The 26,495-nt window shown below is 35.4% G+C and overlaps 1 protein-coding gene across 7 annotated transcripts in view; it reads right to left on the reverse strand.

The window, feature by feature from the left end:
• Positions 1-26,495, reverse strand: part of ZMYM4 (zinc finger MYM-type containing 4) — a 160,691-nt gene that overhangs the window by 42,882 nt on the left and 91,314 nt on the right. For 6 of the 7 annotated variants that reach the window (XM_006051568.3, XM_025289117.2, XM_025289113.2 and 3 more), the window contains 15 exons: positions 24,885-24,969; positions 24,394-24,649; positions 19,891-20,065; positions 19,566-19,778; positions 15,707-15,857; positions 15,123-15,238; positions 14,404-14,679; positions 14,084-14,234; positions 13,131-13,303; positions 12,249-12,399; positions 11,556-11,696; positions 11,184-11,221; positions 9,983-10,127; positions 3,522-3,640; positions 2,649-2,820 (listed from right to left, as the gene is read on the reverse strand). In XM_006051568.3, coding sequence (XP_006051630.2) covers positions 2,649-2,820; positions 3,522-3,640; positions 9,983-10,127; positions 11,184-11,221; positions 11,556-11,696; positions 12,249-12,399; positions 13,131-13,303; positions 14,084-14,234; positions 14,404-14,679; positions 15,123-15,238; positions 15,707-15,857; positions 19,566-19,778; positions 19,891-20,065; positions 24,394-24,649; positions 24,885-24,969 — 2,362 coding nt within the window. The remainder of the gene's footprint in view (positions 1-2,648; positions 2,821-3,521; positions 3,641-9,982; positions 10,128-11,183; positions 11,222-11,555; positions 11,697-12,248; positions 12,400-13,130; positions 13,304-14,083; positions 14,235-14,403; positions 14,680-15,122; positions 15,239-15,706; positions 15,858-19,565; positions 19,779-19,890; positions 20,066-24,393; positions 24,650-24,884; positions 24,970-26,495) is intronic. The other variant, XM_025289112.2, reaches the window with a different exon arrangement.

Genomic DNA, 26,495 nt, shown 5'->3' on the forward strand with positions numbered 1-26,495 from the left:
TAAATAAATATAAATATATAAATAATATGTACAATATATATATTTCAGAAAACTTAGGAATTTTCGCCTAACTAAAAAATTTATGACATTTTAATTCCACTTGTTTGACTTAGAATGAATAGAATGCTAGATTTCTAACTAAAAAAACATATCCAACAAGAAAAGTTTTACTGTATAGAACAGCAAACTATACACAAGAAACTATAATCAACATCTTGTAATAATCTATAATGGATAATAATTTCAAAAATATTATATCTGTATATGTATAACTGAATCACCTTGCTATCTACCTGAAACACTGTAAGTCAACTAAATGTCAATAAAATACATATATTAAAAAATAAATTTAAAAAGTTTAAAGATTCAGAGTATTAAAAAATCAGTTTTAAAAACCAAGGAAAACTGTCTCTCTTCCCTGAAATCAAAGATAAATGAGCCAGATCCTTTCAGCTGGAATTAATTTTTCCCACTGTTATATTTCTAGACCATTTGATTTTACTTACACTATGATGATTAAAACTGGCTTGAAGCTTAAAGTTTTTCTGTTTGACTCCATTGCAAGTTAAGGCAAACTCACAATATTTGTACAGAGAAAATATTTGATAAATGCTGACTATTAATGTGAATAGAGAAGCCAAGTTAAAATGAGGTTTATCATTAGAAATGGCCTGAACTTCCAAAATAAGTATCAGATATTAGAAGACCAAGTACAAGAGCAATATTCTAAGACATTAACATCCATATATAAATGGGTCACAACTATCAGATTATACACCAAAGAGCAAAATGAGACCAGAAACTTTGGGATAATGACAAAAAGCTTTTTATCCATCTCTCAAAGCATATATGATTTAAAACTACAGTGGCAACACAACTGGAAAGTTGACAGTAGCTTTTTCAAATGCTAAACTGTTCAGAAAATCTCTAGAACGTATTATACAAAATCAGAACCCAGTGGCTAGCTTTCTAAAAGCCATCACGGGAAAAAAGTTGTCAGAAAAGAGTAATTTGTTGGGTCATCAATGATATGTGAAAGTTCAGTTCATTCGCTCAGTCATGTCTGACTCTTCATGACTCCGTGGACCAGCGCACGCCAGGCCTCCCTGTCCATCACCAACTCCCAGGGTTTACTCAAACTCATTTCCATTGAGTCAGTGATGCCATGCAACCATCTCATCCTCTGTTCTCTTCTCCTCCCATCTTCAATCTTTCCCAGCATCAGGGTCTTTTCAAATGAGTCAGCTGGCCAAAGTATTGGAGTTTCAGCCTCCAACATCAGTCTTTCCAATGAATACTCAGGACTGATCTCCTTTAGGATGGACTGGCTGGATCTCCTTGCAGTCCAAGGGACTCTCAAGAGTCTTCTCCAACACCACAGTTCAAAAGCATCAATTCTTCGGCACTCAGCTTTCTTTACAGTCCAACTCTCACATCCCTGCATGACTACTGGAAAAACCATAGACTTAACTAGATGGACCTTTGTTGGCAAAGTAATGTCTCTGCTTTTTTTGCTTTTAAAAAAATTCACCTGTACATTTCAACTACCTTAAACACTGTTTCCTCTATCTTTTCTTATGATTATATCTCTTCTTTCATCCATAAATCAAGAAGGTGGTAATTAAGGCTGGAAACCATTCTGGAATACATACTACTGAGTTCTAGTCAAAATCTTTTCTTTGAAGTGAGACGGACCTGGATTCAACTTCTGGTTTCATTATGTCCTGATTGTATAACCATGGCTAGCCTATTTTCCAAAAGAAGAATCTAAAGTAAACAATACTTCCCTCATGGAGTAGTTGTAAAGATTAAATGAGGTGACGTATACAAGTGCATTTAGGACAATGCCTAGCATACAGCAAGGACATAAATCTTAACTACTGTTATTATCATTATTATACACTCATAAAATGGGATTTATCTATAGGCTATTTTGAACTAAATGTTTTTCCATCCTAAAATTTTATTGAACTTCTACCAACAAGCTGATTATTATACAACAGGAATTTTTATTTGGGGACCAGGGGCTTCCCCAGTGGCTCAGTCACTAAAGAATCTGCCTGCAATGCAGGAGACTGCCTTCAATGCAAGAGACCCGGGTTCAATTTCTCGGGAAATAAGTCTATCATCAAAACTACTACTTGTGAGATCATTTAAATACAAAAATAATAAACAAAATACAAATAAATGGAGAAGGAAATGGAAATGGCAACCCACTCTAGTATTCTTTCCTGGGAAATCCCATGGACAGAGGAGCCTGGTGGGCTATAGTCCATGGGGTTGCAAAGAGTCAGACACAACTGAACAACTACTGAGCACACAGGCTTTGACAACACGTATAAAACCAGAATATGATCATGAAACAGGGATTTGTATGTTATTTTTCTGAAAACATTAAGAACCAGAAATTATATCAAAACTTAGTTTTTTTCCTAAACTGCATAGAGTTTCCGAGTTAACAAGCTTAACAAGCCCACAGACCTGGTATTTAAACACAAGTAAAGCTTTTAGACTTAGTGGCTGAACAACAGCAAAAGCTTTTAGAGACTTCCTGACTGGCTAATACTTAAAATTACTCTTTCACTTTCATTGACCTGAAAATCTGCAGATGTGCTTTTCTTTTTTATTTCCTTTAAAATTATACCAACCTCCCTGAGATAGAGTCTTCTCCTTCTCCTCATCTTCTGCAATCATTTCTGCCATTTCAAGGAGATCTGCTTCAAAAGGATGTGAGGGAAGCTTTTCCTTAATGTCCTCAATACTCTCGGTGACTTTATCTTCGTTACCCATTGAGGATGGAATAAGCAAAGGGACAGGCATCTGAAAGACCAAGGACAGACTGAAGAGTTTCTCGGGAAATAAGTCTATCATCAAAACTATTACTTGTGAGATCATTTAAATACAAAAATAATAAACAAATCCAAGATATTCTATGGCCAACAATTAAAACAGCCTTGCTAGTTTGTTTTTATAAGACTACAGTCTCTTAAATAAAAATTCAGTAAGTGCTTTTCAGACACTCAAAAAAAGTATCTCTGAATCCTTTAAAAGAATAATTAAGCAATTCATTTTTATTTTTGATTATATTTCTTGTTTAATATTTTCATACAAGTGTTTCTCATAAGAATTCAGTACCAAGAAAATATGTATTTTCTGATAAAAAATGAATACATTTTTCTTTCATAAAAAGTCAGAATCCTGGAAATCACAGTACTCCTCTTTTCAGCCATGCTAGAATATAAGATTCTAACACACACCATTTCCAATCTTTTTCTATGTTAGTGGCCTTATTGTGTTTAAAATATTTTAAAAAACTACATCATAATCTTTTCTGAGAAGGCAGGATACAATCAGGAGCTGTCCTTTATATATTCCATGTTCAAGTAATTAAAGTAATATGATGATATCCAACATGAGTCAGGTATATTTTATCAACAAGTGAAAAGTTTTTATGGAGCTGCCAAATCTTAATTGAGAAAAACATGCACTAGATTAGCCTTAACCTCTCAGTGATTACTCACTGGAACTGGAATTCCAAATGGGACGGGTGCATACTGAGTATAAAGATGAAGAGGCACAGGTACAAACACTGGTACTGGAACTGGCACCACAATAATTTGGGGCTGAGCTGGAGCGTCTTCTAATAAAAACAAAAATAAAAGCAAAAACCCACACAAAAACAAAGAGGGTTAGAAACAACATTTTAATAAAAAAATTCTTTTTGTACTTCAAAAGAAATATCTATGATACTAGGGTGCTTCCCAGGTGACTTAGTGGGTAAAGAATCTGCCTGCAATGCAGGAGACACAGGTTTGATCTCTGGGTAGGGAAGATCCCCAGGAGGAGGGCATGGCAACCCACTCCAGTATTCTTGCCCGGAGAATCCCATGGATAGAGGAGCCTGGTGGGCTACAGTGCATAGGGTGCAAAGAGTCAGACATGACTGAAGTGACTGAGCATGTACCCACAGACCCATGATACTAGGAGTTCATAGAAAGGAGAAATTGTGAAGAAAGGCTTGAGTATAAAGCACTAACAAAAAGTGGGCAAAACAATAATTATCAATGACACAAGAATAAGATGAATGGTGGCTATAATCTTGATGAATAAATGAACAGTGATCTTAGAAGGAAGATATAGAAAACTTAACATGAATAGTAGTGTATGTTAAACAGGAGACTGAATATATAAAAGGGCTCTTTTTATAAGGCTATAATACACATTTAAAATCATTTCTAGTAAACAGTAGGAAGTACTACAAATTGTTTAGCACAAAGTAATCGTATAAAAATTGCATTTTAAAAGATTAATTTTGCTGCCATCTTTGGATGGAATAGAAAGTATACAAAGCAACTACAATATTGGACAGAATAGAAAGTATACAAAGCAAGTACAATATATAGAGCTAAGACAATGAGGGCCTGAACTAGGGTGGTTATGATAGCTGTAGAAAAAGAGTAAGTATTCACAGCAGAAGGTCTAAGATATTAAAAAATTAAATAGAACTTGGACACTAACTTATACATGAGTAAGGAAAAAATGGGAAGGATGGAGGTAGGAGTCATTCAATTATTTAACAACCATCTAAAGTCTTTTCTGTAGGCCAGAAACATATGCTGGATAACTGTAAAATCATTAATGTAAGAGAAAGGTGTTTCTAGTAAGGAGAACTGAAAAGTCGACAATTTGTCTAGGGTCAGAAGTGGGGAATAATATGGGATCAATTTTACCATGGTACAGTGGACATAAAAAAAAAGTTATGATTAGAGACGTCTGATAACCACGCGGTTGTTTTTCAGTCACCTAGTTGCGTCCGACTCTTTGAAACCCCATGGACTGTAGCACACCAAGCCTCCTTGTCCCTCACCATCTCCTGGAGTTTGCCCAAGTTCATGCCAACTGCATCAGGGATGCTGTCCAGCCAACTCATCCTCTGACGCCCTCCTCTCCTTCCATCTCATCCTTTGATGCCCTCTTCTCCTTCTGCCCTCAATCTATCCCAGCACTGGGGACTTTTCCAATGAGTCGTCTGTTCGCGTCAGATGACCAAAATACTGAAGCTTCAGCTTTAGCATCATTCCTTCCAGTGAATATTCAGGGTTGATCTCCCTTAAGATCGACTGGTTTGATCTCCTTGCCCTCCAAGGGACTTTCAGGAGTCTTCTCCTGCACCACAGTTCGAAGGCAACAACTCTTTGGTGTTTTGCCTTCTTTATGGTCCAGCTCTCACAACCATACGTGACCACGGGGAAGACCAGAGCCTTGATTATACGGACCTTTGTTGGCAAAGTAATGTCTCTGCTTTTCACCACACTGTCTAGGTTTGTCATCTCTTTCCTGCCAAGAAGCAATCATCTTCTGATTTCATGGCTGCAGTCACCATACGCAGTGATTTTGGAGCCCCAAAAAAGGAAGATCTGTCACTACTTCCATCTTTTCCCCTTCTATTTATCATGCAGTAACCAAGCTACATGATGGTAAACTAGGTCACTATTTTGGGACTGACATGTACAAACTGCTATATTTAAAATAAATATCCAACAAGGACCTACTGCAAAAAAATATTAAAAATAATTTTTTAAAAAGCCACTATTGACACAATAAAAATACAGGACTATCTTATCTATAGCCTTGCTATACAACATGGTTCATGAACCAGCAGCACTGATATTACTCAGGAACTTAAAAGATGCAGAACCTCAGCTCCACTAAATCATAATCTACATAGCAACATTCCCAAGTAATTCATATGCATGTTCATGTTTGAGAAGTACTGCCTAGAGGATAACCTTCCAGGTCTCAGAATCTAAGATTCCTTCCTATTGTAAAAATTCTGGGATTTTCAGATGGCAGCATGAGGAGCTCCAGAGATCCATTCCTTAGGGAAACAAGCAAAGCTGGTGAAAATCTAAAAAATAACCATTTAAATTCGTTTGAAGTTGTCCAAAGGGTACACATCAAATGGAGAAATGTTTAAGAAAATCTACTAAATACAGTAAGAACAGTAGGAGTCTATGACATGTGATCTACCACCTGCTCCACATCCCTGCCTCACCCAGCTCAATATGACAGAAACTGTACTCTGGAATGGATGTCACCAACAAGAATGGGCTCCTCTTCCTTCAGCTCCCAATTCAAGGTTACTGTATCTCACCAGGAGGGGCAGGCCACCATTATCTCTTATTCCCTCAAACTCCAGGACAGAAAGGTTAATTTCCTAGTGAGTATCACTACTACTCATTAAGAGAAAACCTACTACAGGAATTAAAACTCAACATTCAAAAAACTAAGATCCTGGCATCCGGTCCCATCACTTCATGGCAAACAGATGCAGAAACAATGGAAACAGTGACAGATTTTATTTTCTTGTGCTCCACAATCACTATGGACGATGACTGCAGCCATAAAATTAAAAGATGCCTGCTCCTTAGGAGAAAAGCTATGACAAACCTAGACAGCATATTCAAATGCAGAGACATTACTTTGCCAACAACGGTCCATAGAGTCAAAGCTATGGTTTTTCCAGTAGTCACGTACGGATGTGAGAGGTGGACCAAAAAGAAGGCTTAGTGCTGAAGAATTGATGCTTTTGAACTGTGGTGTTGGAGAAAACTCTTGAGTCCCTCAGATTGCAAGGAGATCCACCCAGTCAATCCTAAAGGAAATCAATCCTGAATATTCACTGGAAGGACTGATGCTGAAGCTCCAATACTTTGGCCACCTGATGTGAAGAACTGACTCATTGGAAAAGACCCTGATGCTAGGAAAGATTGAAGGCAGGAGGAGAAGGGGACAACCCAGGGCAAGATGGTTGGATATCATCACTGACTCAATGGACATGAGTTTGAGCAAACTCCAGAGATGGTGAAGGACAGGGAAGCCTGGTGTGCTGCAGTCCATGGGGCTGCAAAGGGTCAGACATGACTGAACATCAACAACTACAGGAACAGCAAGGCTATCAAAGCCAGGGTCTGAACAACCTTCATCCCAGTTCACTTGTAGGGCAGAGATTCCATGCTAGCAGAGGCAAGCTAAGAAGGTCAGAAGCTCACACTGTGCCCACAATCCAGAAAAGCAGTAGGTCAAAGAAGGAAGAGGCAGTTTATAAGAAAAGAAAGCCCTAAAGCTCTATCCAAAAGAACTGACTTTATTTGAAACAGAGTGTGGAAAAGTCCAAACCTAAGGGTGCTCTTTTTCATCAAGATGAAAAAAAGATGTCCTTTTCATTATAGGGGACTGGAATGCAAAAGTAGGAAGTCAAGAAATACCTGGAATAACAGGCAAATTTGGCCTTGGAATATGGAATGAAGCAGAGCAAAGACTAATAGAGTTTTGCCAAGAAAATGCACTGGTCATAGTAAACACCCTTTTCCAACAACACAAGAGAAGACTCTACACATGGACATCACTAGATGGTCAACACCGAAATCAGATTGATTATATTCTTTGCAGCCAAAGATGGAGAAGCTCTATACAGTCAACAAAAACAAGACCAGGAGCTGACTGTGGCTCAGATCATGAACTCCTTATTGCCAAATTCAGACTTAAACTGAAAAAGTAGGGAAAACCACTAGACCATTCAGGTATGACCTAAATCAAATCCCTTATGATTATACAGTGGAAGTGAGAAATAGATTTAAGGGACTAGATCTGATCGAGTGCCTGATGAACTATGGACAGAGGTTCGTGACATTGTACAGGAGACAGGGATCAACATCATCCCCATGGAAAAGAAATGCAAAAAAGCAAAATGGCTGTCTGCGGAGGCCTTACAAATACTGTGAAAAGAAGAGAAGCGGAAAGCAAAGAAGAAAAGGAAAGGTATAAGCATTTGAATGTAGAGTTCCAAAGAATAGCAAGAAGAGATAACAACAGGGATCAATACAAAGAAATAGAGGAAAACAACAGAATGGGGAAGACTAGAGATCTCTTCATGAAAATTAGAGATACCAAGGGAACATTTCATGCAAAGATGGGCTTGATAAAGGACAGAAATGGTATGGACCTAACAGAAGCAGAAGATATTAAGAAGAGGTGGCAAGAATACACAGAAGAACTGTATAAAAAAGACCTTCACGACCCAGATAATCACGACGGTGTGATCACTCACCTAGAGCCAGACATCCTGGAATGTGAAGTCAAGTGGCCTTAGAAAGCATCACTACGAACAAAGCTAGTGGAGGTGATGGAATTCCAGTTGAGCTATTTCAAATCCTGAAAGATGATGCTGTGCAAGTGCTGCACTCAATTTGCCAGCAAATGTGGAAAACTCAGCAGTGGCCACAGGACTGGAAAAGGTCAGTTTTCATTCCAATCCCTAAGAAAGGCAATGCCAAAGAACGCTCAAACTACCGCACAATTGCACTCATCTCACACGCTAGTAAAGTAATGCTCAAAATTCTCCAAGCCACGCTTCGGTTATATGCAAATCATGAACTTCCAAATGTTCAAGCTGGTTTTAGAAAAGGCAGAGGAACCAGAGATCAAATTGCCAACATCCTCTAGATCGTCGAAAAGGCAAGAGAGTTCCAGAAAAACATCTATTTCTGCTTTATTGACTATGCCAAAACCTTTGACTGTGTGGATCACAATAAACTGTGGAAAATTCTGAAAGAGATGGGAATACCAGACCACCTGACCTGCCTCTTGAGAAACCTATATGTAGGTCAGGAAGCAACAGTTAGATCTGGACGTGGAACAACAGACTGGTTCCAAGTAGGAAAAGGAGTACATCAAGGCTGTATACTGTCACCCTCCTTATTTAACTTATATGTGGAGTACATCATGAGAAACGCTGGGCTGGAAGAAGCACAAGCTGGAATCAAGATTGCTGGGAGAAATATCAATAACCTCAGATATGCAAATGATACCACCCTTATGGCAGAAAGTGAAGAGGAACTAAAAAGCCTCTTGATGAAAGTGAAAGTGGAGAGTGAAAAAGTTGGCTTCAAGCTCAACATTCAGAAAACAAAGATCATGGCATCTGGTCCCATCACTTCATGGGAAATAGATGGGGAAACAGTGGAAACAGTGTCAGACTTTATCTTTTTGGGCTCCAAAATCACTGCAGATGGTGACTGCAGCCATAAAATTAAAAGACGCTTACTCCTTGGAAAAGTTATGACCAACCCAGATAGCATATTCAAAAGCAGAGACATTACTTTGCCAACAAAGGTCCGTCTAGTCAAAGGCTATGGTTTTTCCAGTGGTCATGTATGGATGTGAGAGTTGGACTGTGAAGAAAGCTGAGCACCGAAGAATTGATGCTTTTGAACTGTGGTGTTGGAGAAGACTCTTGAGCGTCCCTTGGACTGCAAGGAGATCCAACCAGTCCATCCTAAAGGAGATCAGCCCTGGGATTTCTTTGGAAGGAATGATGCTAAAGCTGAAACTCCAGTACTTTGGCCACCTCATGCAAAGAGTTGACTCATTGGAAAAGACTCTGATGCTGGGAGGGATTTGGGGGCAGGAGGAGAAGGGGATGAGAGAGGATGAGATGGATGGATGGCATCACTGACTTGAGGACGTGTGAGTCTGAGTGAACTCCAGGAGTTGGTGATGGACAGGGAGGCCTGGCGTGCTGCGATTCATGCGGTCGCAAAGGGTCAGACACGACTGAGCTACTGAACTGAACTGAAATGAAGGGTGCTCTGGAAAATAATAGTTCCTCTTAACTAAGACCCTGTATATATAATTCCAAAAGCTATGGAATTTGGATATATTTCCCATAATAAATAACTGTCATGAATAAGGAAATCAAATGAAGCATTCATGGTATGGTATTATCAACTACCTTTCCTCTGCCATAACTAAGGTAATGAAAACACCTAACCCACAGGGATACTGTAAGGACTCAATTGTGCAATGTATATAAGCAATGAAATACATCACCTATGAAATAAAAGACACTTAATTAATGTAAGCACAAACCACATTCCTTTTCTTTAGGAAAAATTAAACCAAGAAAACACAAGGAACATACCTGTCTGGCATTCTTTGTTTTGTGTATGTGGTTTGCAAGAGGTGGCCTTGGTCTGTGTGATGGGTTTGCACAATAAAGCTTTATTCTTCAGAAGTCTTGGAGGCTGGGAAGGTGGCAGTTTCAGGACATCTGTTTGTGTACTTGCCTAGTAAAAAAATACATCAGAAACGAAAAGCTTACTAATTATGGGAAATATTGTATAATATCACTGGAGAAGGAAATGGCCACCCACTCCAGTATTCTTGCCTGGAGAATACTATGGACAGAAGAGCCTGGTGAGCCCCAGCCCACGGGGTCACACAGAGTCAGACACGACTGAGCGACTAACACTTCACTACATAATGTTACATTTCAAAGTACTGTAATTTCACAAGAAATGCTATACTGGAATCACATGGAAGACAAAGAATATAAATATTCAATTAAATATGTAAGAAATACAAAATTCCTGAAATATCAACAGCAATAAAGGAATACCTTGATAACTACATATTGACTCTGAATGTATCTAATTACCAGTTCTATTAACCAAGAAAAATAACATTTGTATTTATGAAATATTGTTGGTCAGTAACAATGATGGTTGAGCTTAAAATAAGAACTGTTTTTTCTTGACTGAGTTAAATCTTAGAAGAACCAGTTTCAAGATAACTAGAAATAATAATATCACTCATGATCCTGTAAGTAACTTGAGAAAAGATGATATGATAATTGTCCCAGAGACTAGCAAAGACTTTAGAAATGCCACTGTTCTAGTCCTAAGTTTTTCTCATTATTGATTTTGTCCTTAAGAGACAAAAATAGTCAGCTTAAAAAAAAAAAAAAAAAAAAAGAATGCTTATTTATAGCATAATCTTCACTGAATGGGAAACAAACTACTTTCTACAAATACTTCATCTACAATCTGACTACATTACAAAATGCTCCAAATCCTTGTATGCCTGAATGCTATAAGATTTAATTCTATACAATTAAAACAAAAATTTTCAGTAACTATATAAAGCATTCAAAAAAACTGAAGTACATAAAAGACCTAGTTAAATAACCAGGAAATCCTGTTCCTGAACAAGATTAAATGAACTCATGAAATTTATTTTATATAATAAATAAAAAATAAATAAGGGCAAATCAGCTTAGACATATTCATTCTGCATAAGATGGAAAAGACAGTAGCAATAACAATAAAAATAATAAAACTTACATCCCCAATGATTTTTGCTGTTACTGTTGGAACTGCACCTGATATAAATAAAAATATAAAATTTAGGATCTTATTATTTAAACACTAGCATTAATAGCTGATTTTCAGAAAATAAACACAAAGTTTTATAATAAAAATATGTATTATCTTTTATTTTATTCAGGGGAAGAGTAGCATCTAAAGTATTATACAAGAAAAAAAGATTTGGAAACTACAAAAACACTGTTTAATGCCAAAGCAGCACATAAGGAACCACCGTTCCTAATATGAATGTGACAAACACATGAAAATGATTACAGACAGAAAAAAGGTAGAGGACCACTGTCGTCAACCTCAAAAAGGCTAAATAACTGCTGTCAAATCAAGCCATACCTTGTAAGACACTGTTAGAATTCACTGTGGGCTGAGCAGCAGGAGCACTTGCTAATGATACCACATTAGCTATAACTGGAGTTGAATCTTTTCTTAGAGATGGCGGCCCTGCTGAAGCAGCTGGCACCATGGAAATACTTGCTGATTAAAATAAACAAAAATAAGAAAACCTCATGTAATTTATATGAACATACATAGAAACCAACATCTTAAGATGGTTAAACAATGCTTTTATGTTACAGTAAAATAGATTTAAGAGTCACTTCAAGATTAACTGTATTTTTTTCTATTTTTAAATTACTGAACCTTAAAAGTATTCCATGTACTTTCGCTTGCATAACTATGCATGTGGTATATAAAAAAGGCTATGTGGTTTAGATTCTATGTTCTTTGTTATAATCTTAAGTGCTTTTCTAAAGAAGTCAAGATGTGTATCTTCAACTATAAAACGTTAACTGCCATTCTTTGCCATAAAGTTCTTACAGAGTTTATTTGACTAAATATACTCAGAGAAAACTGAAAGAATTTGGGGCATTAACCTAAGGTGTTAAACAAAAGGGATCTACATGTTAATGTGATTTGAACAGAATGAAATCTACAATTTATGAAATTATTTACAACTGTTTAAAGTTCTCAATCTGTGGAACAGTAGTTAGTCCCTGGCACTGACCTAAGACTAAAGTTTAATTTTACCTGCATTGTTTTGTGAAGGTGGGTCACACATACTTTGCTGATTACAGAACATCAAAATACAAAGCAGGTTACAGAAATGTTTCACTTCTCCCCGCCATTTCAAGGACTCACTGAGCTTACCCTGTCGCTTACAACCATCACATTTTGCCATCTGAAAAAAGAAACAGAAGACAGTAAAGAAGTAAGAAATAAATTATCTATGGACTGATGAAATAAAAGGTCCCAGGTAATGAGTGAGGAAATCTGCTTAGAATTTAGATCACTAAAAGGAAGGTTAACTATCCTAGAGGGAGGGGCAATATACCGTAGGGGACTAAGAGGTACAAACTACTATGCAGAAAATAAGCTATAAAGATACTGTACACCACAGGGAATATAGTCAATATTTTATAATTATAAGTGAAGTATAACCTTTCCAAATTGTTAATCACTATACTGCACACCTAATACTTGACCATACTAAAATACTGTAATTCGGCTTTTTTTAAGAAAAAATGAAGGTTAATGATTCTGAAATTGGAAATTATGTCAACAATCTTATACAATATTAAAAAAAGTCACATTATAGAGATGCCAAAAATAGCAATTTTTAAAAAGTGAAATGGAAATAGACTGATCTTCCTTAAACATGTCAGAAGACTATTTTAAAGAATAAGTGAATAATTATAATTTTAAATATTTTAATGTTTTAAGACATATGTCTTCTACAAGGAAATTAAAAAACAAAAGCAACGTAACTTCAGTAACATTAAAGTCTTTTTAAATCCTACATTAATACTTAACACTGAAAATCATTAGTTGCCCTTTGTACTATTTGAAAGAAAAAAAGAAGGGAAAAATGTGCCCTAACTTGAAAAACCCAGGAATGTGAATCATATTTACCTGACAGAGCAAAACTGTATATTTGGACATGCATTCTTCACAACAAAACTCTTCTACTTTCCCCCCTAAATTATTCTGTACCAATTTGGGAGATGTCTGTAAACAATAACTGCACATTTTACAGTGATTTCCCCAGCGTTTTGCCAAGTCATGTTTATAAAGCAATTTGCAACCTAAAAAAATCAGAGAAGGTAAAATTAACATTAGAGAGAATAGTAAGTATTTACATCTTTAATTTAAATGCCCTATGATAAAGTTTGCACAGTTGGGTTCTCACCAATTAGTAGATCAAGAAATCAATTTAGAGGATTGATACTACCATTTTCTTTTTTTAAACAAAATAAGACAGCAGAGCAAATATTACAGTCCATCATATATAATAAAAGTCAGTTTTGTTTCATAAAACTTGTTTTCTTTGGGTATGTGATCATACACTGGGTCACAATGTAAAATGTATGTTTTCTGCATGTGGTCAAGAGGTTTGAAAGCCACTAGACTAGGAGGTTAATTCTGCATGGTTTTAGAGTAAAACAAAACATTCTAAACTTACAGTCATCTAAATAAGGAAGACATGCTGATTTGCATATTCAGAAATATAATGGATGTTTAAAAAAAAAAAAGTATAATCTTAGGATGCTACGAAAATTTAAGCAGTTCCTTTTAGAAATAAATATAAGAACTAAAAGATACTCATCAATCTAATAACATTAAACATTTTTCCCATCACCATGATCTTTTGCTATACACTGTGAGGATCTTTTCCTTCATTTTAACATCTTTATAATATGAAGGATTATACCAGAAAAGAGTGAACAAGTATAAACAAAACAAAAGGTTTTGGTGTTATATACAAAGGATGAAACAGATAAAACTTACACAGTGACAGCTTAAATTATCAACTACTTTTGAAACAACCAACATGCTCAGTAGGGAAGATAATCTTCTATCTTTACCTTCACTACAGAATGACTTGTCAGCACCTGAGAATCGTACAGTCTCCTTTATAATTTTCTCAATTTTACAATATTCACACATTGCCATTACATTATTTATTTTCTTATATTCATCAGAACAATTTTTGCCACAGAACTGAAACATTTTACCCTGCAAAGAAATAAGATTAAGTACTAATTAAACATTTGGCTTTTATCTTGGGGAAATCTTTATCTCTCTTTCAAAGAAATAGTGTAATTTTGAAAGGTGAAAAGCCAGAAGTAAGTTTACAAATTGATCATTTTGTACCCAAACTCTCTATCACACTCCTATACTTTACCTTATAGTCGAGAAGTTCTGGTTTTGTGGCAAAAAGACGGTTACAGTGCTGACACTTGAGTTTTACAACACTTCGTGCAAACCCCACATGCTGGGATTGGGCAGCAAGACGCTGGAGACCAGCTGCAGCAGAGCTGCTGATGGAAGTGGGAGAAACAGCAGAGGTGTTACCCCCTCCTGCTGACACTGTTGAACCTGTAGGGATGCTTACAATTACTTGGCCCTGAGACAAGGGCACTACTGAAGAATTCATTCCTGCTGGTTTGTTGAACAAATTCTGAAAGAAGAAACAAATAAAAAGATCAATCTACTCACTTTTTCAAATAAGAGGGCACTGAGTACCTACCTATATCAAGCATGGTTCTAGGCACTTAACATACATTTGTGAACAGGCAAAAATCCCTGCCTTTTGGTAGCTTATAATTGAATGGGGAGAGTGTTATTTACATCCAAAAAATAAAATAATTTAACTAATGATAATCTTTAAAGATAATATCCTCCCAATAGATAATCTAGGTAATAATAGTATCATTTAATTTCACAGGAAGCAATTAAATAACATGCATCCAAATAGAGGATGGACCAAAGAACCCTAGTTTATTTACTAAAACTGAGACAGAAATGTAGGCAATCCAGGCAGTTAGCAAACACCTAATAAGTTTACTTCCCTACTGTAGGCTACTAACTGGCTGGAGAAAAGGAAGAGTCCTGAAGCCATACCTGGAAAGCTACCACACAACTGTAGCTGCAGAAGTTGCGTATACTTCCATCTGACATGGCTAGGTGATACTGAGGGATTGCTGAGGTTTTACAACTGTTACACTGAACTTGTACACCTTAGCAAATCAAAATAAAAGCTAATGAGTAATACATACAAATGTATGAGAAAGTACAATACATGAAAATTCAAGGGCCAAGTCATGTTGCAGGAACTAAAATTAAACTTAGTTACCTCACATGTAGACAAAAACTAACAATGTTAAAAATATTTCGGATAATTTAAAGTTGTCACGGTCTACACCCTAAAACTAAAAAATAACAAATCTTGAAATAAATCAGGTGTGAATAAAGTACATTTAAAAAGCCCTAAATTCTTTTGGTAAGGAAGATGTACAAAATAGGCAAGCAAGTAAATAAACATAAAACATGCAATCAATATAATAGGTGATATTTTACAACACTGATCTATTTTAATTTGCATTAAAATCAATTAAATATGGACAAAAATCTGTACTACAAAAACAAAGCAATAATCATAATTTTTTCAAATATTATATTTATAAAGTTTATGAAACCAATATTACCTGCAGAAGTAACCATTTTAACTCTGTAAGCAGATAAGCAATTAACAGAACAGAAAAGCTCTGTCTTTCCCAAGCTATTGGTATTTTCAATCATTTCTGCGGAGGATCTCAATGATTTGCAAAGCGCACACGGTGTAATTTTGGCTGATTTCTATTAAGAGAATAAAATAACATTCATTTTTACCAAATTACAAGTGAAAGCATAATTCTTTGAAATGTTCATACTTAACACTGTTGAAATATTTTAAATTAGTGGCTTCCAAACTTTTATGATTACAATCCTCAGTAAGAAATAAATTTTAGAAAATGACTCAGTAACACACATTTCTGATGTTTTGTGGTTGTGTATTAAATAAGCATGTACATAAAACTGGAAAGTTTCATAAAATAATATATATCGTGATAAGCTTGATATTTTTCCTTTCTACTCATCTTCATTAAAAAACAATGCTCTTTAGCAACTAATTTTGGGATCTATTAATTCTCTGCAACTACAGTTTTAAAAACATTATTTTAGACTTCCCTCTCAGATTGTAAAGAATCTGCCTGGAATGTGGGAGACCTGGGTTTGATTCCTGAGTTGGGGAGATCCCTGGGAGAAGGAAATGGCAACCCACTCCAGTATCCTTGCCAGGAGAATCCCGTGGACAGAGGAGCCTGGTGGGTTACAGGTCCGTGGGGTCACAAAGAGTCAGACACACCGAGTGACTAACACTTTCTTTCACTTCAAGATAAGCGTAAGGGTTTAAGTACAAACTATTCAGTATTATGTATAAAGTAAATTAGCTATAAGAATATACCATACAAAACTCCAACCAAACAAATCCCCCCCACTATTTTAAAAATTACACAACACAGAATTCATGCTCTTGCTCTCTTCAAAACACTGGAAGAACTTCCCCACAAAAGGTGCTGCATATAGCAATGAAATGTGAATCCAAGGAAATCAATAAACTTACCAGAAAAATTCATTTTCAAATATACTACCTCTAACAATAACAAAGCACAGGGAATTTCCCTGTCAGTTCAATGGTTAAGACTCCACACTTCCACTGCAGGGGCCATGGGTTTGATCCCTGGTCAGGGAACTAAGATCCCACATGCTACATGGCACAGCCAAAAAATAAATTAATAATGATAACAACAGCAAAGCACACTCTAAGCAATAAAGTGAGAAGAAACTTTGGATATCCCAAGTGTCCAATATAGACAATGAAAGAATCTGTTATCTTAAGTTCCCACTCTGTGAATCAGTAGTAAATAATGCTAAATACTATTAACATGTCATACATTCAGGATAACTTATACAGTATATCTAGCACCAATTAAAAGATTTCAAGATTCCTATGTAAGACTTGCTATTAAAATAAATACATGTTCAAGTGAGCACATTCTTGCATTCTGGAATGTCTTCAGCATCTCCAACCCCATTTCTCCTTTCTTCCTCCATCAGGGCTACAAATACAAACTTCATTTGTAAGAATTAGGTCAAGAGTTATCTCTGAAACTACCAAGCAGAACTGACCTTGCTTCTGCGGTGCCCTTCTGAATCCCTTAATACTTACATAGCATCTCTACACAGTTATATGTGTATCTCCCCAAGGAACATATAGCACCTCAAAACAGGAACCACATCTAATGCTTGTTAAATAAATTTAACAATTATATAGAAGAAAAGAAAAGTAGCAGAAATGACCATCTTCAGCATTTCAGGCTGTACACTAGGTGCTTTCTCATTCTTACTTTACAGAATCCTAGAAACATCCCAATGACATTGGTAGTACACATTCATTTACAGAAAAGAAAATGCAGTCAGGGAGTTTAACTGCTTTCCCCAATATAAAATTCTATATGAATAGAAAGTCTGGAAATCAAATCAAAATCCATTTACTTCTAAATCCACATCCTTTCTCTAAAGTACACACTAATAAGTGAAAAGTTTAATAGATATTAGCTAAATTAAAAGTAATAAACTTAAACTTAAGGCATTTCAAAGTATTTCTCCTCTGGTGGACCATACTACCATCTTCCAGTAGACTGAATAGAAGTTAACTTTTAGAACTTGATACAGTATCAGGAAAACAGTCTTTTGGACAAAGATAAAGCAAATGAAGATGCTGGATTTTTTCCCATGTGAGAACAAAAACAAAGTGTTTCTAAGGAAGGATTAAATAGGAACTAAGTCCTTTAAACACGCTTGCACATTACCAAGAAATAAATGGAAACACTAGGATGTTTAAAATTTCAAGATCATTGCAAAGTTTTAAGAACAATTTAAAAGAAATTTCTCAATCAACATTATTAAATTCACCAGTTTTCATAAACTATATAAAAATTTACTATTCTATGAAAAAGAATGATCAGTAGATGCAGTGAAACAGGAAAGTATTATAAAACTGAAAATGTAAAAACTTCTTACTATCTTTCTTATCAATTTTAAAGTGGAATTTTAAATCAAAACCTATCAACAAAATATAAACAGTATAAATAAAACTGCCAACACTGCTAATTATCAGAGGAATACAAATCAAAACTATACTTCACACCTGTCAGAACTGCCATCATTAAAAAGTCTATAAATAACAAATGCTGGTGAGGGTGTAAAAAAAAAGGGAACATTTCCACACAGCTGGTGGGACTATAAATTGGTGCAGCACTGTGGAAAACTGTACGGAGGTTCCTCAGAAAAGTAGAAACAGAATTACCATATGATACAACAATCCCACCCCTGTCCATACATCCAAACAAAATTATAATTCAAAAAGATACATGCATCCCTACTGTTCACAGCAGCACTATTCACAATAGTCAAGACATGGAAACAACCTACATGTCCGCTGAGAGGTGAAGGATAAAGACGACGTGGTGCATGTGCACAATGGAGTACTACTCAGCCATAAAACAGAACAAAATAATGCCATTTGTAGCAACATGGATGCAACTAGAGATTATCATACTAGGTGAAGTAAGCCAGAAAGAAAAAGACAAATACCATATGGTATCATTTATATGTGGAATTTAAAATCGGATACAAATGAACCTATCTATGAAACAGAAACAGAATGAGGGAGGGACATAGAAAATAAATTGATGCTTGCCAAAGCAGGAGGAGGGCGGGAGAGGGATGGATTGGGAGTTTGGGATTAGCAGATGCAAAGATTAGAATGCATAAACCACAATGATGAGACTGGGGATTTCTGGGAGATGCATTATATTTTCTTCTTTGTGCTTGTCTGCATTTTCTGTTCAAAAACATTTAACGAAAAAAATTTCAGAAAGTTTCAAAAAGCAAAAGAATTTGCTGCATGCCAGCAACTATTTACATGGCATTTACAATGTATTAGATATTATAAATAATCTGGAGATGATTTAAAGTATGCAGGAGAATGTATGTAGATTATATATAACTGGTGGGCTGCAGTCCATGGGGCCGCTAAGAGTCGGACACGACTGAGCGACTTCACTTTCACTTTTCACTTTCATGCACTGGAGAAGGAAATGGCAACCCACTCCAGTGTTCTTGCGGCAGAATCCCAGGGACGGGGGAGCCTGGTGGGCTGCCGTCTATGGGGTCACACAGAGTCGGACACGACTGAAGCGACTTAGCAGCAGCAGCAGCAGCAGGCATTCTGCTTCTGGTTTCCTCAGGGTTCCTGGAAGCAATCCCCCATGGACACTGGGGTACAACTAGTACTTATAAAGCTCTGTAACAAGAGTGTTTAACAAACAAGCATTTCACAAATACTATTTAGATGCAAAAATATTAATTAAGCTACTAATAAGAACTTAATAATATTTCTGTGACATTTTCATAAATAATGTCTACCACAACAGAGCCTTCTGAAGCCCGGTCGCGTACCTGCTTATACGCTGTGACGCACGCCGCGCTGCAGAACTTCTTGGACTGGCCCTCTATCTGGAGCACGTGGCACTGTCCAGAGCCGCTGTAGCAGTAGCCCCCACAGTTCTCACAACAGTTCATGGTGAGGTTGTTAGCAGAGCGGAATTTAGAGAAGCAGGCATCACTGCAAAGTTTATGTACCACATTCTGGTAATTAACTTCATGTCGAATCTAGAAATTATAAAGTAACAACTTTGAAACAACAAGCAAAGATCATCAAAAGCTGTCGTTGAAGCACAAATACCAGACTCTTTCCCCCAGTACAGTCAAAAAGATAACTTACAACAGCATTCTTCTGACACATGCTGCATTTAGTTGAAATGCTATTTGTATTTATGGTAACAACAGGTTTTCTTTTCAGTTCATACGTTGACAAACACGACTGACTACAAAAATCTTTACTAGTGGTGGTATTTTCAAACTGGGCACTGATCACATCCTTTGGATTTAAAATGTCTCTAAAAATGACAACAAAGATAAAATAAGCCACAACATAATTCATTTTTTTCCTTTTTGTCAACTAGAAATATCAAATGAAACAAGGGCAATTAAAAGTGTAGGGGAAGGGCACGGAAATTTAAACCTGAAACCTGGGTTTTCTTGAATAAACTGATAAATCTCTTTGATCCTCAAGCTCTGTTGTATAAAATGAAACGAATACATAGCTTAGTTCATAGAACTGTTGTGAGGATCAGTATACTATGTTTTAAGATAAATACTTATCATTTACTATCTCTAGGAGGAAGAATTATAGGAGATTCTCATTTTCTTGATTCAGGTCTCTTGTATGTTCAAAATACTCTTCAAATAACATTGCATTTGAAAAATTTGAAGTCACTATCTTTTAAAAGTAAGAATACATTTAAAACTACACAAGTGCATATTCTATCAAGATTATATTGAACATTTTCATATCTAAGTGATTCAATCTGTAAGCATTAGTAAAAGACAATGAAGATTAAAACTATGATAATTAAGACTCCCTACCTTTCCACCCTTTATCCCACTCCCAGATCAGTCTTTTTGCATAGAAGTTTATGAGATAGTTTAAGTGCAAACCATTTTAAAAACCAGTAATTTTTTAAACAATGTCTCTGTCCCATGAGTATACACTCACATAATAATAAATAAACTGTTATATTCATTCTTACATTTTCAACAGATTACACTAATATAGTATTTTTTAGAAAAGATTACAAATACCCCTGCTTCAATAAAGGAAAACAGTACACACAGTGGGATTCATCACAACACTGGAATTCGTAACACCACACTGCATCTTCAATACTCAGGAGCTTAACACTGCTCTATTATCTGCATTTTCTCACCTTTTATAGCTATTTTTAATTAGGTTTTAATTTATTATATTTCATTTATAAGGGTATTTAATGAGCAGTTATATTGAGTCAGGGACTAGCCCAATCCTAGGCGAAGTAATGGTACAAGCACTCCAGGAGCTTGTATACTGAGACAAGCACATAAACGATATATTAAACACTGTAACAAGTATTCTTAAAATAGTATAATAATTTTGACAAATATATTTATATACATAAAATGTACTACTGAAATATTAGACAAGATGTGACATGAAAATTATGATATTTTATCTGAACCTTAAATAGGTGTTTTCTAGAAAGCTAAGGAGATAAGAGTTGGGGAACAGCACGGATCGAGGTAATAGAAGCATAAAAGCAGCTACTTCTCCCAGCTCTTAGTATGTTTAACATCCAGCTGCATTACATTTTATTGTTACAGATTACATCTTGTGTCAGAATGAGAATAAGCAACATCATTTCAGATAGCAAAAATTCAGAAATGGTACAGACAATCCTGAAACAGTTACTTCTCTGAGTGCCATTATATCTAGAAAACTGATCTATGGGTATTAATTAACACAAGTATCCTTATCCAAATTATCTCTTTTAAATGCTGGATTTGATAACAAAAGCAAAGACAGAGGCAAAAATGAAGACAGGATATGTGGGAGAATGTGAAAAATGTTTTTCATATCTGCCTATTTTTTGGATTAAAATCTCAACTTACTCTAGTAATGTTTGTTTCTCTATATACTTAAAACACGAAGTAAATGTCAAAAAAATCAGAAAGTGTAGGATGTGAAATTGAGTTTTTTAAAACAAACTGTTACGTCCTTATTACTAATGAAATCTAAAGATTAAATGATTAGCCAAAATATATTCAGACTTTAGGTTAAATTCAAGATGCTAAGAGATCTGGTTAATAAAAGACTAAAAAACAAAACTGTTACTCCAAACAGTGATGTAGCTTCTTTCAACCTAAGTGCTGCTGCTATTATTTCTACCGATCTGCTGCTGCTAAGTCACTTTAGTCGTGTCTGACTCTGTGCAACCCCAGAGACGGCAGCCCACCATGCTCCCCCGTCCCTGGGATTCTCCAGGCAAGAACACTGGAGTGGGTTGCCATTTCCTTCTCCAACGCATGAAAGTGGAAAGTGAAGTTGCTCAGTCATGTCCAACTCTTAGCAGCCCCATGGACTGCAGCCTACCAGGCTCCTCCATCCATGGGATTTGGCTACCTAATGCGAAGTGCTGACTCACTGGAAAAGACCCTGATGCTGGGAAAGACTGAAGGCAAAAGGAGAAGTGGGCAGCAGAAAATGAAATGGTTAGACAGCATCTTCAACTCAACAGACACGAATCTGAGCAAACTCTGGGAGATAGTGAAGGACAGGGAAGCCTGGCAGGTTGCAGTTTATGAGGTCGCAGAGTCGGACATGACTCAGCGACTGAACAACAACATAAAAATAGCAGTAAGCTTATCAGAAAGGAAATTTTCTATCTCCACCTATTCAAATTAAAGTAAAAATCCTTCTTATAGGGACTGAATTACAAATTAAACCTATTTGGCTAAATGGACTATAAGGGGGGAAAATGAATGTGCCAAAACAAGCTGTTAAAATGTGACACTGAGTAAATCATTTAACTTCTTTGACTCTAATTTCCTTATATTTAAGGCACAATTCATATCAATAATTTTATAATCAGAAAAACCAGACTATTTCACACTGTTGTAATGACTGTGTAAACAAGAGAGAAAAAAAAGAGAAAGGAAAAGTGATGAAATGGAGATGAAAGAGTAGTTCAGAAAATGAAATGAAACAGAATACAAAGGAAAACAAAACTAATAAAAACGGTTGAGGATTGAGAAACGAGTGAAAAAGGTACTCTGTAATAAGAGAAAGGGGGAAATGAAGACAGAAAATGAAAAAGAAAAACCGAGGTGATAAGCAGGCAAGGAGTACCTGAAAAAAGACCAGAAAGGGGCAAAGAAAAGAGCAAAGGATTTAACAAAAGGTAACAGAGTAAGTGAAGGAAGAGGTAGAACAGTTTAAAGTCAAAGAATGACAGGTTGAAATTTATGGGTAAGACCAGACATTACAAAAGAAGAAAACGTAATCTTAAAAATAATTAAACTACATAAGATCAAAACTAAGGAATGACATGCAGGTAAAAATAACCATCTCCAGATAATGGGAAGTCAATACCAGAGGTCAAAGAGATACAGTGAATTTAGATGAGAAGAGCAACATGTATGAATAAGAATTAAAAAACACAAAAAGAGGGCACACATTTTAAACTTCTATGAATTTCCTATGGTCATTTTGAAATTCACTGATAAATCATTGCAATAAATATCTATGACTATTATTATGAAAGGAGAAATCACTGAAATTTTAGAAAGTGCTGATTGCTCAAGAATTAAATAAAGAAACATAAGAGGAAGTTATTACATGAAATTATTTCATGGCAAAATAGGAAACTGAAAAAAAGCCTTATAAAAAGTCTAATTCTCAGGTCGATTAGCCTTAGAAAGATGATAAATTTACTAAAATACAGTAATTAGATATGTGGTCTGTACGTAATCATTTTTTAAAGCATATTTCATAATTCAAACAATATAAATAAAGTCTACTTTGACTAAATTTAACTTGAAACATAAAGGAATGCAAATATAACTTCTGGAACACCTAACCATACTCAAATTTCTTTTAGAAGTTTCTTTCTATATGCCTTTTCCAATTGAACTAGAAGAGGGAGCATCTTTTTCCCTTTCTAGTCAGAAAAGGGCAACATCCTTGTATTGATCTAAGTATTGATACAAATAAATCATAGTTTGAGTAGCTTAATAACAGAAGCCAAATTGTTTCAGAACAAAAGCATTATTCATCTTTTTCTGACTTATTTAAACAGTGTCTAATGACCACCCTGCAAAATTAGTTCATATTCCTCAAATGATCCTAAGGTCATAATTTTTTGTTGTTAAACACTGAAATATAACCTCTGAGATACTTCAGAAATACTGAGAAGGTAAAAATAAATATACTGGAATCTAATTAAAGTTAATATGAAAAGTATTAAATGAATTCCAACTATGTAAACAACAAATACACACAAGCATTAAATATTTGTTGGAAAAGTGTCTACTGCCTACAGTTATAAAATACTTCAGTCACATATTACTCTAAGTTATGCAGTTTTTGTTTCATAAAGCATCTCAACTAACAGGGATACTAAAATATGTTTCAAAAGTATCTCTTATTATATAAAATGCACATTAATTAAAGTTAAAAGAAAGCTGAGCACCTCTCATCCTAAAAGACTGAAAGCAGCAGCAACAAGTTTGTAGTAAACAATGTGTGATATTTCTCAAACAACACAGAAAGGTAGAAATTAAACAATGCACAAATAAGAACAAAGCATCTTGAAAGAAAGGAAACAGAAGATAATTTAGAATTCTGCTATACTTTGAGCAACTTGAGCAAGTTTTCTTAGTGGGAGGAGGCGGTGGGCGGGCAGGTGGAACTGTATATCCAGTGAGGCACAATGTAGAGCAGAACAGCTGCGTAGACCCTTTCCTCTGATAAGCAGTTTGCCCCTTCTGGAGGATTTTTTTACAACCAGAACAGGAAACTCGAACAGCTGTGGCTGGAACTGAAGGAAGCATTTTATTCATGCCAGATGACGCCAGTGAAGGCTGAAAGCCAGTAGTCAACTGTGGAGCTTTAAAAAAAAATTGAAAAAAAGTTTTACTTTTTACCATGAATTTTAAGTAGGCATCCTTTCTTTCTCTTCTAGAACTAGTTTTGAAATCCAACACTAATTATGCAAAGCACAATTAAAGCCATTCTAAATAGGCAGAGAGAACTGCCTAGTTTACTAATATAAGTAGGTACTTCCTCTCACTCACACTGGTCAGAATAAACAAACATGATTCATTCACTCAGTTCTTTCTTACCAAGAGGACTGCCACTGACTGAAAACACAGCGCTAATTTTCAGTTCCCCCTCTTGAGTTTTTTGCTGTTGGCCATGACTATACTCCTTTTAAAAAAGAAAAATAAATATGTAAATAAAAAATGAATACAATGTGTCTAAAGAAATTGAAATATTCAAGACATTTTATTTTACTAAGTCTATACAGGGGTGGAAAATGTTTACTACATTAGTAAGAAATAATAGCAAGCAAACTATAATTACAATGAGGGTATAACAGGTTGATACATGCTGAGAGTTTAAGAGGTAAAAAATCAAAGGAGCTATCTAATTAGCCTACAGCACTACCAGATATTCACAAGCTATTGTTTAATTCTTAATTTACTACAGTATTTTAAGTATTTATATTTATAAAAGTAATACACACTTACTATACAAAATTTAGACAAAGAGAATCAGAAAAAAATTCTTACAGTATTTCCATTACCCCCAAACAACCAACCACTGTTATTCTTTTGGTATATTTCTTTCCAGTCTTTTCCCTTCCGATATGTGTTTCTTAACACAGCTGTAGTTATATTGAATATATCATTTTTATAAAGTGATTTTTTTGGTCACTTGAATCAACTGAATATTTGCATATTATCACACTTTACTCCAAAATAACTTCTAGTGGCTAAGTATCAGTGTTTCTAAAGGAGGATTCCAAGAATCCATGAGATCTATATAAAGGTACTCTAAGCAGTATGAAAATTCTAAAAAAAAATTGAGTTTTTGAGTAATTTTTTATTGAATTAAGCTTACTTTCAGTCATGAATAATCACATATAACTGAGTTATACTACAAGTTTATAATACTGTTGTTAGCTTTTACAATTATATTATTGCATTGTGAAACCTCTAAGTAATAGATTTAACTTTTTATTTTTTAACTCATTGTTTACCACACTGAAACTTGCAAAACCCCAAAAGATGTCATATTCTTGGAATTCTCAGGCAACTCCAACATACTCCCTTTTTTTGTGGCAACAGGTGTCTGTACATTACTCAAACTCAAGAAATACTGAAATATATTATTTAATAGACATAACAGATTACATAAGGATGAGACTGGGCTGAGGTGAAGCCCTTGCCTCAGGTATAAATTAAGGCACCAATTCTCAGTCATATTTTTTTTTAATGCAAAACTCCATGATAAAATTTCAAAACTTTAAATACGTAAAGACAGGATACCATTACTAATTCTTCCCTTGGCCTTAGTCTCCAATTTGATGATAGCCCTGTATGGCACTGAAATTACAAAACCACAACCCAGTGCTGGTCCATTTGTTTCCACATATTTGCTTTAATCATTAATGCCATGATGTACATCTTTGTGAATGCTCATACATTCATATTTAGGATTATCGCCTAAGGAAAGAACCTTAAAAGCGGAATTGCTAGGTAGATAAGTATATAGTAAAGGTTCTTGGTGCACAATGACAGATTGCTTTTAAAAAATTTAACTACATTTATTCTAGCAATTTGTGAAAAAAGCCACTTAGTCTTTTCCCACTCTTGCTATAATTTCCAATTTTTTCAATATCCATTTACAAAAAAGCACTATAAGGTAATAATATTAACCTCCTATAGCAT

This window comes from Bubalus bubalis, chromosome 6, assembly GCF_019923935.1.
Source record: "Bubalus bubalis isolate 160015118507 breed Murrah chromosome 6, NDDB_SH_1, whole genome shotgun sequence".
Lineage (NCBI taxonomy): Eukaryota > Metazoa > Chordata > Mammalia > Artiodactyla > Bovidae > Bubalus > Bubalus bubalis.